The sequence below is a fragment of the Bos taurus genome, chromosome 19, assembly GCF_002263795.3.
Source record: "Bos taurus isolate L1 Dominette 01449 registration number 42190680 breed Hereford chromosome 19, ARS-UCD2.0, whole genome shotgun sequence".
In the NCBI taxonomy this organism is placed as follows: domain Eukaryota; kingdom Metazoa; phylum Chordata; class Mammalia; order Artiodactyla; family Bovidae; genus Bos; species Bos taurus.
The window spans coordinates 51,758,078-51,772,003 of record NC_037346.1 but is presented as its reverse complement, the minus strand read 5'-3'; the positions used below and the strand labels follow the sequence as shown (position 1 = coordinate 51,772,003).

At 47.1% G+C, this 13,926-nt stretch overlaps 1 protein-coding gene across 1 annotated transcript in view; it reads left to right on the top strand.

Moving 5' to 3' along the window:
• Window positions 1-13,926, top strand: part of RPTOR (regulatory associated protein of MTOR complex 1) — a 324,636-nt gene that overhangs the window by 238,858 nt on the left and 71,852 nt on the right. The window contains 2 exon segments of the mRNA NM_001192130.4: window positions 6,348-6,431; window positions 7,701-7,811. Of these exon segments, the coding sequence (NP_001179059.3) occupies window positions 6,348-6,431; window positions 7,701-7,811 (195 nt within the window).

The following is a 13,926-nucleotide window of genomic DNA, read 5'->3' as shown; positions in this document are numbered from 1 at the left end:
AGACACCAAGGCCTGATAATTCACTTTAGGCCCTGGAAAAAGTTGTGTACAGTGGTGATGGGGCAGTTGAACCTTGGGTAAGAACTGTGGGCAGTTGTGGGAGGGGCCGGGCCGCAGCAGAAAGGGGTGGGCATTTACATCTGCACCCAGTTAGGAAGCAGGGTCTTAAATTCTGAGAGCTGGCTGGGAGGACCATCACCTCCTCCCCCAGAAAGCTGCTTAGGTTGCTTTGCCTAATCATCCACCTGCCTGAGGACAAGGCTTTGCCCCTCCTCCCCACAAGGAGGGCTCCACTTTCTCACCAGGCCACTGAGCACATCACACAGAAGCCCTATCTGTCTTCACTGGCCCAGGCGTGTGTTCTGAGCTGATTTCTGGCCCACGTGGAGTGTGGCGGCCCCCCTCCCCACATGGTCTGCTCTCCTGCTCTGTGCCTACTGCATGGTGGCCTGCGAAAGTGGTCTGCCTGCGACAGAACTGACATCTCAGCGGACTCAGGACTGTGTGTAGGACCCAGACAGCGAGCAGTGAGAGCAGGGTGTACAGTTGTGAAACGCCAACACACAGCCTGTCCTCGCGGCTTGATAATCAGCTGGGGTAGGCTGTTGGCCAGGATCCTTCCCTGGAGATATTTTGGTGCTTTTAATGTATTATGGCTGCTGCTTTTCTGACATTATGAAAATAATGCAGAAATTATTGGTATTCCTCATGTGTGCTTCTAGATTAGTTTAAGACTATCCTGAGTTCGCAGGGTAAGCTATCAACAGATTTTCAAAACAAAACCAAAAAAAGCAACAATAACAACACAACAAAGAACACTGTCTATTTGGCAGGAGCCCACGAGTTCTCATCACGTGGAAGGCCAACGGGCAGGGGTTTGGGATGGCAGTGGCTGATTGGGTGTGCTGAGCTCCCCAGCAACTAGGGTCCCCCAAATTTTCATAAGAGGAGACTGTGGCCAGTCTCCACTGACCTTCCCATTGTTTCAGTAATGGGATGGATAAAACCTTTCCAAGCAGGGACACACTGCCCAGCACTCTGCAACCAGCCAGGCAAACAACCTTGTTGTAAACGGCCCCCTGTTGACTTTTTCTTTAATGTCCCATTTACAACCCACATTCCCCCAGGAAAAGAGAAGACCCAACTTGCTAATACCAAAATGAGGGAATAACTGAAAGAAAAGGGGCATCTTGTGTGCAATCTTTCCATCAAACTTAAATCATAGTTTCCTCATCATTCTGGGGGTTCTGTCTGGGCTATGCCCTGCCTGGATCAGTGCAGTAACCTTGACTTAACAAGAAAACCCAACACAGTGCAAAGGAGCCCTCGCTTCATTTGGGGCAGCCTGTGGTATCTATCTGCTTCGTTCTCTTTAATTCAGTTATTTTGCCAGAACCCCGGCCCCATCATCTATCACTTATCCCCAGAACCTTGGCAATTCAGAAATGTTGCTGAAAAGAAAGAGAATTTTATTTTGTTTTATTTGTTTTTAATCCACCTTTCCTCCAGATAATTATCTAGTCATCCCAACATAATTTGGCATTTCCCTAATAATTTGAAACACTGTCAGCACATCCTGTGCATGTATGTACTTATTTCAACATTTTGAGAGAGAATTTTAATACGGAGACATCACAGCTTTTCCGTCCCTGCTATTTTTCCACTACCAGCAAGCGTTTTGTCCACCCGGAAGTTCAGAGGCAGTCACTGAGGACCATCAGAGTGAAATGAACTGTCCCGCAGGGCAGTGGGTCTGCAGCCCCTTGTGTAGATGTAAGCATGAGTCTACACTTTTCCTGACCAGCCCTGACATCCTTTTTCACCTTTTAAAAATATAAATCAAGAAGGATGGCAAGGAAGATTCTCGAGCCCTGCAGCACCGCAAGGCCTGGCCTGTGGTCTCATGGTCTGACAGCCCTGCCTGGACTCGACATCACTGTCTGCCCTCCCTGGTGGCCCGTGTACAAACAAGCCCAAGTTAGAGTAGGAAGAATTAGTGTCATGGAAAAGAGAGGAAAGAGAGGAATTTTACAAGATTCCGTGTTAGGACCTTTCCACAAAGTCAGTATGGGCATTTCATTAGGAAACCCTCTTGGCTTTCATGGCATCATCTACAAAGAGAATTTTTGGTCTGAAAGTACAGCATTATTATTGGATGGCAGCAGGATAGTAAGTGGACTGTTATTACTACACATATTACCTACATTGGTGGCTCCAGGATCTCTGATCATCAGATTCCCGGGTGCACCAGGCCAGAACTAGAGCTTGAGAATCTGGATTTTCATAACCAGCTTGAGCCAGTGGTCCCAGCCCAGAAGCCTGAGTGTGCCTTTTGTGTACAAGGTGCATGAAAAGCAGTTGCCCTAGCAGCTCTGTTTTAGTTTCAGTGTTGATGTCACCACCACCAATCTTTAGTTTGGATTGCCACAGACAGAAAGAAATCCCAGTAACTCATTTAGTTCACCGACATTTATCTCTGTAATTTCCCCAGGACCTGAAGCACATTGAAACAGGAATTTTTTTTTTTTAAGTGCAAATACAAACAAACAAAAGCCAGTTCTTTTTTTTTTAAGTAATTTTAATTTATATTGGCCCTCAATTTTGTTTTAAAATGTAAATCAGCGGAAGGAAGGGGTAATGTTTAGAAAAGCCAGTACCTGACATTTTCCCCAGGGCTCGTTATTGATGCCATTTATTTTCCAACAAAACATCAATACCCACAGCACAAAATCCTGCATTGCTGATGGTCTTTGAGTCTCTGAGACAAGTGAGCTGTCTATTGGTGCTCTAATGTGTGCTTCATCACTGTGGACAGCAGAGTCGGAAGAGATGGAGTTGCAGCGGTGACGGTGACGATTTCCATTTTGCTTTTGCCATCTGTAAATAAGACGTTGTAATGGAGACTTTTTACTGCTGGTTAGTGCACATGAGAAATAAGCAATACAAACTACCCATGCATTAGGTTTCTTGGCCCACATTGCCATTTCTTCCACTGCAAATTGCTCTGCTATTTACTTGAAAACCCAGAGCTTTATTCAAGTTGACAGTGTTTTAAATAACAAAGGGAATCAGAAAACAGAATCTTTACAAGTGCTAGATGTGTCTCATGTCTTTGATTTTTGATGAATTACACCTTATTTCACAAACCTAATAAATGAAAGGTTCTGCTTGCCCTAGAAACTTGAACCTCTGGTGGTTCCATTTTCTTTAAAAAACAAAAGAGGGAATGCCCTGGCACTCTAAGGGTTGGCACTTGGCGCTTTCACTGCCAGAGCCCATGTTCAGTCTCTGGTCAGGGAACTAAGGTCCCATAAGCCGCCCAGCACAGTAATAAACAAATAAATAAATAGTCAATCAAATCTCTTCTGAGAGGTGGAGCCATCCTGTGCTGAGCATAACGGTCATCATGCTGTAACATCACAGAAACGGTAACAATCATCACACCAGACAGGCTGCATCTCATTTAATTCTGGAAATTACATGTTATCATCTCCATTCTTCTTGATGATGAAACAGAAGTGTCCAAAGGTAGTGGTTTAAGCCACACTGTCAGGAAGTAAAAGAGTCAGGTCAGCCTGACTCCAAATCCCACACCTTACCACCGTCTAACCTTGCCCTCCACGGCTGCCTTTCTGCCATGGTGGCACATGATAACCCACGAGTTAAACATGCAGAGGGATCAGGTCCTGTTCAGATAGGCCCCTGTGAGCAGCCCCCACATAACCTCTCCCAACAGCTTCTTTATCAGAGAATCTTAATTTCTCCAAACATTAAACGAACCACTTGAGCATCCATCTCAAAAGAGTGATGTGGAAACAGGCTTCAAACCAATGGGAGATGACATTTCAGTGGCTGAACCCAGCCACCTCCACCTCCCTGACCCCTGGGCTGCCTGCCAGGTGGACATGCCTGCTTTCAGCTCCCCTACAGCCACGGGCCACACTCCCATGTAGGGAAGCTCCCCAGCATCCCTATCAAAAACCACTCCTCGGGAGCCTCGTGCTGCCGGGACCCCCTCCCCTCTTTCCACTCCCTCCAGCCTCTCTCGCTACCTCCTCTGTCCCCCACCTGCTGACCCTCCTGCACCCTCAGCCTCTTCCCACCTGCTCGTGTTTGCCCCTCAGAGGGGCGCCCCTCACACCACTGCTCTGGTGGCACCATTTCCTCACCCCTGTTCAGTCCCTCCACCACTGGCCACATCCCTGCAGCCAGAGGGTCTGCTTCCTGAGTCCTGCTGCTGATCCTGCCCGCCCCCCGCAGCAGGTACATGGTTCAAACCTCCTGTCCCCTCTCCTGCCTCCTGTCCCGTCCCTCACCAGTTCCTCCACCCAGCTTCCCCCTTGGCAGACCACCCCAGGCTGGCTGGCCTATCCTGCCCTGTCTTTTCTCTTGCCTCATTCCAAACCTTATCTTCCAGTGGCTCCTTTCCCTCACCCACCTTCCCCTTCCACCAGCAGGCTCTGGGTCGTGCCTGCCGGCTGTCTTGGAATCTATTTCTCCCCATCAGTCTTGGCCGCGGTCAAGTCCACCCATCCTATCCTTCCAGTCAGCCTCCTGCCAGCCTGTTGCCCACAGCGAGCACAGTGGGCGGGCCCCTCTGCTGCTCTTCTGAAGAAAAGCTGAAGCCCTTAGCTTGGTCTGCAGGTCCAGCTGGCTCTGGAGCCTCCCTGTCAGCCTGCCTGCCTGCCTCCCTCAGACACCCCGCTTCCTCTCAGACACCCTGCTTCACCAGCCCCTCTGCCTGAAGCCCAGGAACCCCACACTTCGCCCACTGGGAGGGAGAGCCTTCAGACCCCGAGTAGGGAGCGGCCGCCCCCAGTCATCTGTTCACCATCACAGTGGTTATTGCGGTGTGGATGCGGAATGTCTGTCTCTGGGCCCTGCTGTGACAGGAAGGCTCCTGCTGTTCCCAGTCACCCCCAGCACTGTGTCCGCACACAGTAGGTACCCCATACCCACTTTGGATGGCTGGGAACACAGTAGGTGCCCCATACCTGATGGCTGGGAACAGTGGTGGGCAGAAGGGCCCTGCATCACAGGACTCTGTACACATAATCCCCGTGTTAACACCATGAGAGAAGTCAATATAAATGACTCCATTAAAGCTCAAAACTGTGATATACCACAGGACAAAAGAAATACATGTGGCTGAGGTTGCTCTTTTTCATTTAAAAAGAATCCTTTCATATGAAAAAGAAAAAAGTAAAACATTTAAGTAGGAAAATAAGGACATACCTGGCTGGTTTACTAGAGAAATAGCCAATTAACCTATGAAAAAATATTCATCCTCACTTGTAATCAAGGAAATTCAAATTAAAAGAGCATTTTATTATTAACTGTCATGTTGGCAAATAGTGTAACATGGGCTAATATTTTCCTGGGAGCTTTTAATTTGATATTTAATAAATCCCTCATGGTTGAGTCTTGTGTTATGAATTAGGAAATTAAAGTTCAGAGAAGTTATGTGCCCAAGCCTGCGTAACCTGTGAGTACCAGAGCAAATATGTCCTGCTGCCTGGTAACCAGCTGAGGCTTGGCAGGTGGGCAGGTGGGCAAGTTTGTTCAGCTGGAGGACAATCTGGTGATTGTCTAAATGTGGGTGCTCTGACCCTCTAATTTTACTTCTCAGGTTTATCCTAGGAGGAAGGTGGGGAGGAAACCATATAAATGTGCAGAGATGTACCTGTTAGTATTTTTATCATAGCATTTTTACAGTAACAAAAATGTATTAATAATTTAAAAATCTAGCAACAGGGAGATTATTTAAATGAATTATGCACATTTACAGAAATGCACTTCTATACTGCCATTGGCAATGATATGATCAAACATATCAGGGTTGTGGAGTAAGACTGACAGTGCTTCATTTACTCATCAAGGAGATGAGAAATACAATAGTATCATTGAATTTAGAACAAACAGGACATTATACCTAGAGAACAGCATCTAGGAGTGAACGGACCAGTGTTATCAGTGAATATTTTCTTAAACACCATTAGAAAGTGTCTGTTCTAATAGTTCCTACAGTGCGCACATCATTTACGCGCGTTACGCTCCAGAGCCGGCTGGACCTGCAGACCAAGCTAAGGGCTTCAGCTTTTCTTCAGAAGAGCAGCAGAGGGGCCCGCCCACTGTGCTCGCTGTGGGCAACAGGCTGGCAGGAGGCTGACTGGAAGGGTAGGATGGGTGGACTTGACCGCGGCCAAGAAATGGAGTGTTCCCAGCCTGAGTAAGGTGTGAGCCGTGGAGAAAGGGGCTCCCGCCGACCCGGGTAAACAGCTCCTGGGGATGCTCACCCAGGGTCATGTGGGGCACCTTGCAGTGACGCTGCCTCTTCTCCCTTCCAGGTGCTGCTGAGCCAAGTGCACCGGCTGAGAGCCCTGGACTTGCTGGGAAGATTTCTGGACCTGGGCCCCTGGGCAGTGAGCCTGGTGCGTGCTTCCTGCATCAGCAAGGGAGGAGTCGAGGGGGCACCAGCTGAGGAATCAAGGGTCCTTGGCCATGCAGCCAAGCGTGACTGTGGGGGTGGCCATTAAACCCGAAAGGCCCCCATGGACCTCTCTTTGCACCTTCATTGTCATGTTGTGGGGGGCCCTTTCCCATCCGCTGTTAGGCGTCACCTTTGTGGGACAGAAGGTGTCCTTTAAGAACATTCTCTAGGGAGGGGCTCACCCCTGTCACACCAGGAAGCTGGCAGCCTCTGGGCTGGGGGCCACACGTGGTGCCTGTTCTCCTGGAAGCAGCCTGTGAAGCCTCACTCACTGTCCTTTCACTCTGGTTTTAGGCACAACTCTGAAGCACTTTACAGTCATTCATTCTACGGAGAAGTAGAAACAAAACACTGAAAAAAATAGAGTCAAAAGTGACCCATTTTTCCACCACACATATCACCAGGGAAAGAGATCAAGAGGGACCTAGAGATAAAAGGGGATTCAGGAGACCCACCACCAGCTGCAGAGTGTGGACCTTATGGGGCTCTGTTTGCAAATGAAAGTTTGAAAGTTGGAATTTGAAAAATTAAAATTCAAGAAACAGAAAGTTTACATGAACTGAATGTTTTATATTATTAAAAAATAATTGTAACTGTTCATTTTCTAGGTGTGGTAATAGTATGTGGTCATATTTTCATAAAGGAGACTTTATTTTTTGGAGAGAAACACTTAAGTGTTTACAAATGACACTGTGTGATACCTAAGTGGGGGCTTCAGAACATTCAGGAGAGGACAGTGGGCGGGGCCAGCCAGGATGCCACACCCTGTGGTTTGACAGCGTTGAAGCTGGGTGAAGGGCACACGAGAGCTCAGCATGTTGTTTTACCTCTGTTGATGTATGTAAGTTGTTTCATTATATACTGTCAACCAAGAGTGATAATTGATAGTTCAGCAAGAAGGAGAAGAGGGAAAACCTAAAAGTTAGGAAGACTGCACGAGCTCTCCTCACTGGCCCACTTCCACTCCCAGGAGCCAGCAGGGAGGCCATGTGTGACTCAACATGGGGAGACTGGGGTGGAGGCTTGGCGTGTCTCTTACCTTATGGTCTGCATGTACTGGTGCAGCCCAAGCAGGCAGGCCTGGGTCGCTTCCAGGAGAAGAACCGGAGGTCAGGGAGGACAGCCCTGCCCCTCCCAGTTCTCTGTCCATGCTGAGGGCGCCACGTGCTTTGCTCCCTCCAGCGTGGGGCTCACATGCTCTCTTTCACAGGCGCTGTCTGTGGGCATCTTCCCCTATGTGCTAAAGCTGCTCCAGAGCTCAGCCAGGGAGCTGCGGCCTCTCCTTGTCTTCATCTGGGCCAAGATCCTTGCCGTGGACAGTGTGAGTAATATCTGTGTCCCCCCACTGCCACAGGAGAGCTGCTGAGAGCAGGTCGGGGGGCCTGGCACTGCTATCCACGCTCCCTCCTCCTGGCCTCATGCCTTCCATGGCCTCCCTCCCTCCCAGGAAAGGCATTGCTTCCCCTTGGCCCAGTCGTGGTCTGTCACACTGGCCCTCGGCTCACCTGTTGTCTCTGTGCACTGCCCCTTCCCCACCCATAACCACCCCTCCAGCCAGTGACCCTGCCCGATTCCTTGTTGACTGGTCTCCCCAACCAACTGATGCTTTTCCTTCCCCTGCCCTGACCCTAGCAACAGTCCCATGGAGGCCCCAGCTGTCACCTGTAAGGCTTGGGCCATAGTGCTAGTCACTTCTCAGCCGTGACTGCCCAGCCCACGTCTCCAGCTCTACTCCCAGCAAGCACCTTCCCACCCCTGTCCTCATGCCTGCGGGCCTGCAGTCACATGTCTGCTGCTGAAGTCCTTGGCAGGACCTTGTACTCAGAATCATGCTGAAGGCCAAAGGTATTGCAAAGCTCAGCTGTCCCTGCCCTCAGCACTGTCCACTGGCGACCAAATCCTCTGCTGTGAATACACACACCTGCCTATCACAAGGGTGACTTTTCAAAAAGTGGGGAAATCTTATGGGCAGGGCTGCATTTGTGTGCCTCAGTGTCACAGAGATTATAACGTTAACCCAGGTGGGAGGGGGCCACTGACCCAGCTGCTCATGAATTCACATCCAGAGGGAGTTGGGGTGGCCATGTAGGTGAGAACCAGTGGTCAGGAAGAGCCAGGGTAGGGATGCCAAGGTGACAGTAGGGCCAGGTGGGTTCTCGAGTTTGAACCTGTGTGGCGGGAGGGCTGGTCATGTGACAGTGGCCGGGGGTGGGGTGCGGTGCAGGGAGCATTCCCGGGACCACTGGTGATGCAGCCTGTTCCCATTGATTGCTTAAGCCAGCCATTTTCACCTCCCCCAGCCATCACATGCGTCTCTGTAAAGTTGTGGTAATAACGCTTCCTACAGTGTGGTTGCAGAGATCAGGACCACAGTGTGTGTGTAGTTCACACAGTATGTAAAGCAGTTTTAGAAATTTTAGTGTGAAGGGAGTAGTGATAAAACTTCATTTCTACCCAGCCTGCCTCTGCTGTACTAAAGCCTTTTGTTGCCGATCTGAAAGCCTGGCCTTGGGGCTCAGGAAACTGTATCAGTTGGTCACTTCTACTTTGCCCTTCATCAAATTTAACTGAAGAGCCAAGCTACCACGTAAAGAAGAGGGCTTTTCTGGGGACGTTACTTCAGAACCTTGTTTCTCTCCCACTTCAATCCCTTTGTCATCTATATCATGTGTTGAGAAGTTCACTGGCTGTTCTTGCCATTAGGGACCATGTGCAAAGGTTCTGGATGCATCAAAGGGCGAGACTACTGCGACATGAAGCCCAGTGTGGGGAGAGGGGCAGAAAAGATGTCCCCTTCTCCCCGAGCCCACAAGGGTGATGGTCGGCCACCTGAACCTGCTTCTCAGGGCCACCAGTGCTCCAGAACACGTTCAGTCAACTGCAGTTCGTACTCACCAGGATTTGAGTAGCGTTTAGCACCTGGAAATAGAGAGTATCTTTATTTTTAGTCTTCAGAGTGTCTATTTCTGCTTTAATCTTTTTTCTTTATGTGAAAGTAGATGACCCTTCAGAACCGCACTTTGCTGCTGAATTCTCATGGAATTTGAAGTTGGTCATCTTATTTCAGAACAAGGGATCTGGTTTGAAACTGCCTCTTGGTCACATTTGTCTCCAGGGGCCTGGTTGTCTCTGGAACTGAACATGGGAGAGCTCGTCGAAAGCACAGATCTGCAGTGCTCTAAGGCTGTCTCGATGCTTACGTTCATGTCTGCTTGATGCTGGAGGAATTACACGTTTAATAATGCTTGAGGAGCTGTTTCTGGGCCCAGCTGGAAATGCCCTAGCCTGCAGTGTTCTTGTAAATGCCTGCAGGTGCTGGGACCGTCCTGTGGCTTAGCACCTCAACCAGTTTGTTGCACCTGTTTATTTAAAGGCAGTCATCCCACTAGGAGACGTTTTTAACGTTTCCAGTTGAGACTGAGTGTCGTTTACTTTTCATGATCACCCTGGTCCGAGTTTCTGAGAGATTAAAGTTCCATGTGTTTCTGGGAATTTGCTTCCCCCTTCCCCAGCTGGCATCTGGCCTCCGAGTACTCACATGTTGTGTGCCTCCCGCAAAGCTCAGAGCTCTTGGAGTGAGGCCTTGACATGGCCACCATGAGTGAGGGTCAGAAGACAAGTTGTTTGTGACAGGGATGCCCACCTTGGGGTGAATGAATCTGTACAGAGGCACGGGCGAGGTGTCCCAGCACTCTCAGCTGTCCCTGTTCTGGGGAGCTGCCCACCCTCAGGGCTCTTCCCCAAGAGTTGAGAAGGTGTGGGCCCCACTCTGGCTGCATTCCCAGCTGAGGGGTGAGTCTGTGACCTCTGCTCACCCCACAAGCATATGTTGAGCACATACTACATGCCATTGTGTGAGGGGCTCCTAAAGGATTCAGGAAGCAGGAATTACCTCAGCCTTAAAGAAAGTAGGCTCAGTCTGGGAAGAAGGAAGGAGGGGAATTCCAGGCTCTGAAGGACCACGTGCCATTTGACTGAAGTGGGCAGTGTACCCTGTGGGGGCACCGATGTGCAGGCGTGTCTCAGGACAAGGAAATCTATTAACAGCACATTAGGAAAGCCCTTTCCTGTGGTCTCAGTGCCCTGATTATCTCCAAGGAATCTGGTCCCAGAGGCGTGTGCTTAGTTGTGTCCATTGCCACCCTGTGAACTGTAGCCCACCAGGCTCCTCTGTCCATGGGATTTTTTCAGGCAGGAATACTGAAGTGGGTTGCCATTTCCTCCTCCAGGGGATCTTCCCAGGGGTCGAACCCACAACCCCTGTGTCTCCTGCATTGCAGACGGATTCTTTACCCCTGAGCCATCAGGAAGCCCCCGAGGGTCTCTTCCCAAATCAGCCATACAACGTGCTACTCTACACTCACTGCTACCATCAAAAATTACCGCATGTGAAGAAGCAGGAAAATACGATCCGTAATGAGAGGGGGGGAAATTGGCCTACCAAAACTTACTCTGAACTCTCACAGATGTTCAAATTAGCAGTCAAGGACATTAAGTCATTAGAAGTCTGTTCCACATAAAAAAGCTCCATTGAGACATGGAAGATATTAAAAGGACCCAGCTCAAACTTCTAGAAATGAAAACTCTGATATGTGACATGAAAAGTATGGGATAACAACCAATTAAACATTGCAGAAGAAAAATTAGTGAACTTAAAGGCATGGTAATAAAAACTGTCCTAGATGAAGCACAGTGAGAAAACCTTTTATAAAACTAAAGGCGTATCCTTGAGTTGTGGGACAACTGCAGGTGACTGAATATATGTGTACTGGGAGCCCCTACAGGGGGCTGGCAGAAAAGAAATTTGAAGAAATAATGGCTGAGAAGTTTTCAAATTTGATGAAAACTATAAACCTGCAGATCCAGGAAACCCAACAAACCCCAAACACAAGAAACATGAAGAAAACTACACCAAGGCACCTGATAATCAAATTGCTTAAAAAACGACAAATTTAAACTTAAAAAGCAGTCGATAAGAAAGGAAACAGAGAAGCTAAGGATGATAGTGGATCACCTGTCAGAAACTATGACAGCAGGAAAACAATGGGACTGCATCTTTAATGTCCTGGAAGAAAAACTGAACGTAGAGTTCACATTAACCCACTGAAAATAGCTTGGAGTCAAAATAAGGACGTTTAAAGACATGTAAAACTGAAAGAATTCGTCACTAGTAGATCCACAGTACAAGAAATGTTAGGGAAAGCCATTCAAGCAGAAGGAAAATAATACCAGGAGGAAACATGAATGGACACAAAGGAGTTCAGAGCACCAGAAAAGAGTGCTCCACAGATAAATGTGTGGGTGGTGGTGTTTTTTTTATCCTTGCCTTTTAAATCTCTTTAAAAGATAATTGACTATTTGATCAAAAAATAATAACAGTGTACTATGGAGCCTGTAACATATGTAAAATGTATGCTAACAATAGCAAAAAGGTTGGGAGGAGAGAAACTGAGCAAATACTGTTGTTAGGTTCTCGTACTTCTTTGAAGTGATAAAATATCATCTGAAGGTGAACTGTGATAAAATGTAGTCCATAAGCCTTGAAGTTATCACTAAATTTTTAAACTATAGCCAGTTAGCCACCAGAGGAGATAAAATGAAATCATAAATATATACAAATAACATGAAAGAAAAAAGAAAAGGAGGGAAAGAAAACAAAGAATGGATGAGATAAATACCACAAATGTTAACAAGACAATAGATTAAAGCATAACCTTATATATATAAATAATCACAATGTAAATAGTCTAAATACCCAATTATAGGGCAGAGACTGTCAGATTGGATTTTTGAAAATTATATGATCTTAAAAGAAATGTACTTTCAATATAAGATGCAAATAGATTAAAAGCAAAAACATGTGTTACCACTAAGCAAAGAAGATGAGGATGCCCCTATTAATATGTCAAAGTAGGTTTCAGAGCAGAGAATATTACCAGGGACGCAGAATTGTTTGCTAATGCTAAAGGAGTCCACCCATCATGAGAACAGTACAGTCTAAATGCTTATTCACCTAATAACAGTATTTCAAAACACATAAGCTGAAAACTGGTGGAAGTGTGGGATGGCAGTAAATAATCCATGATTACACCTGGAAGTCCCAGCATTCTCTTCTCAGTAAACGACAGAACAAGTAGAAGTGGAACCAAGGAGGTTCTCTCAAATGCTTGAACGGGGGCCATCCACCAGCCAGACAGTGCTTCATGTGACTGCAGACCCCTCGTTCTTTCCATGTGCCAGGGGCGTACACCATGATGGACCTCGTCCTGCATCATAGAACAAACCAAGACACATTTAAAAGAACTGGAATCTTACACAGTGTATTCTACAACCATAGTGGAATCAAATGCAAAATCAAAATAGATAATAAGAAAATCAAGGACACTTGGAGACTTGTGTACTTTTAAATAAATGATTCAGGTCAATTCAGTTCAGTCGCCTAGTCATGTCCAACTTTTTGTGACCCCATGGACTGCAGCATGCCAGGCTTCCCTGTCCATCACCAACTCCCAGAGCTTGCTCAAACTGATGACCATCAAGTCAGTGATGCCATCCAACCATCTCATCCTCTGTCATAATAAATAATGAAAATATTTCAATTATAAAACAAAATTTTAAGAATCAATATAAATATATAAAATAAAATATATAATATTAATGTATAAATGTTATATAAATAAACTTATAAGCAACATAGATATGTTAAGTCATTTATTTCTAATTATAAGTATTATGTATAAAATAAGTAAATGGGCTGCATAAACTAGAATCTTTTGCATAACAAAGTAAACAGTCAACACAATGCAAAAAAAACAACCTTTAGAATGGGAGAAAATACTTGCAACTCAGTCAACAAAATGAAAAAAAAACAACCTTTAGAATGGGAGAAAATATTTGCAACTCACCTATCTGTTAAGGGGTCAAATATAAGGACCTCTTACAACTCAAAAAAACCCTGACTTAAAAATGGTCAAAGGACCTGATATTAGTGAAAGAAAAGCAGATTAAACCCAAAGTAGGTAGGAGAAAGAGAAGGCAATGGCACCCCACTCCAGTACTCTTGCCTGGAAAATCCCATGGATGGAGAAGCCTGGTAGGCTGCAGTCCATGGGGTCCATACGAGTCAGACATGACTGAGCGACTTCACTTTCACTTTTCACTTTAATGCACTGGAGAAGGAAATGGCAACCCACTCCAGTGTTCTTGCCTGGAGAATCCCAGGGACGGGGGAACCTGGTGGGCTGCCGTCTATGGGGTCGCACAGAGTCGGACACGACTGAAGCGACTTAGCAGTAGCAGGTAGGAGAAAGTTAGTTAGGTCGCTCAGTCATGTCCGACTCTTTGCGACCCCATGGACTGTGGCCTACTAGGCTCCTTCGTCCATGGGGTTCTCCAGGCAAGAATACTGGAGTGGGTTGCCATTTCCTTCTCCAGGG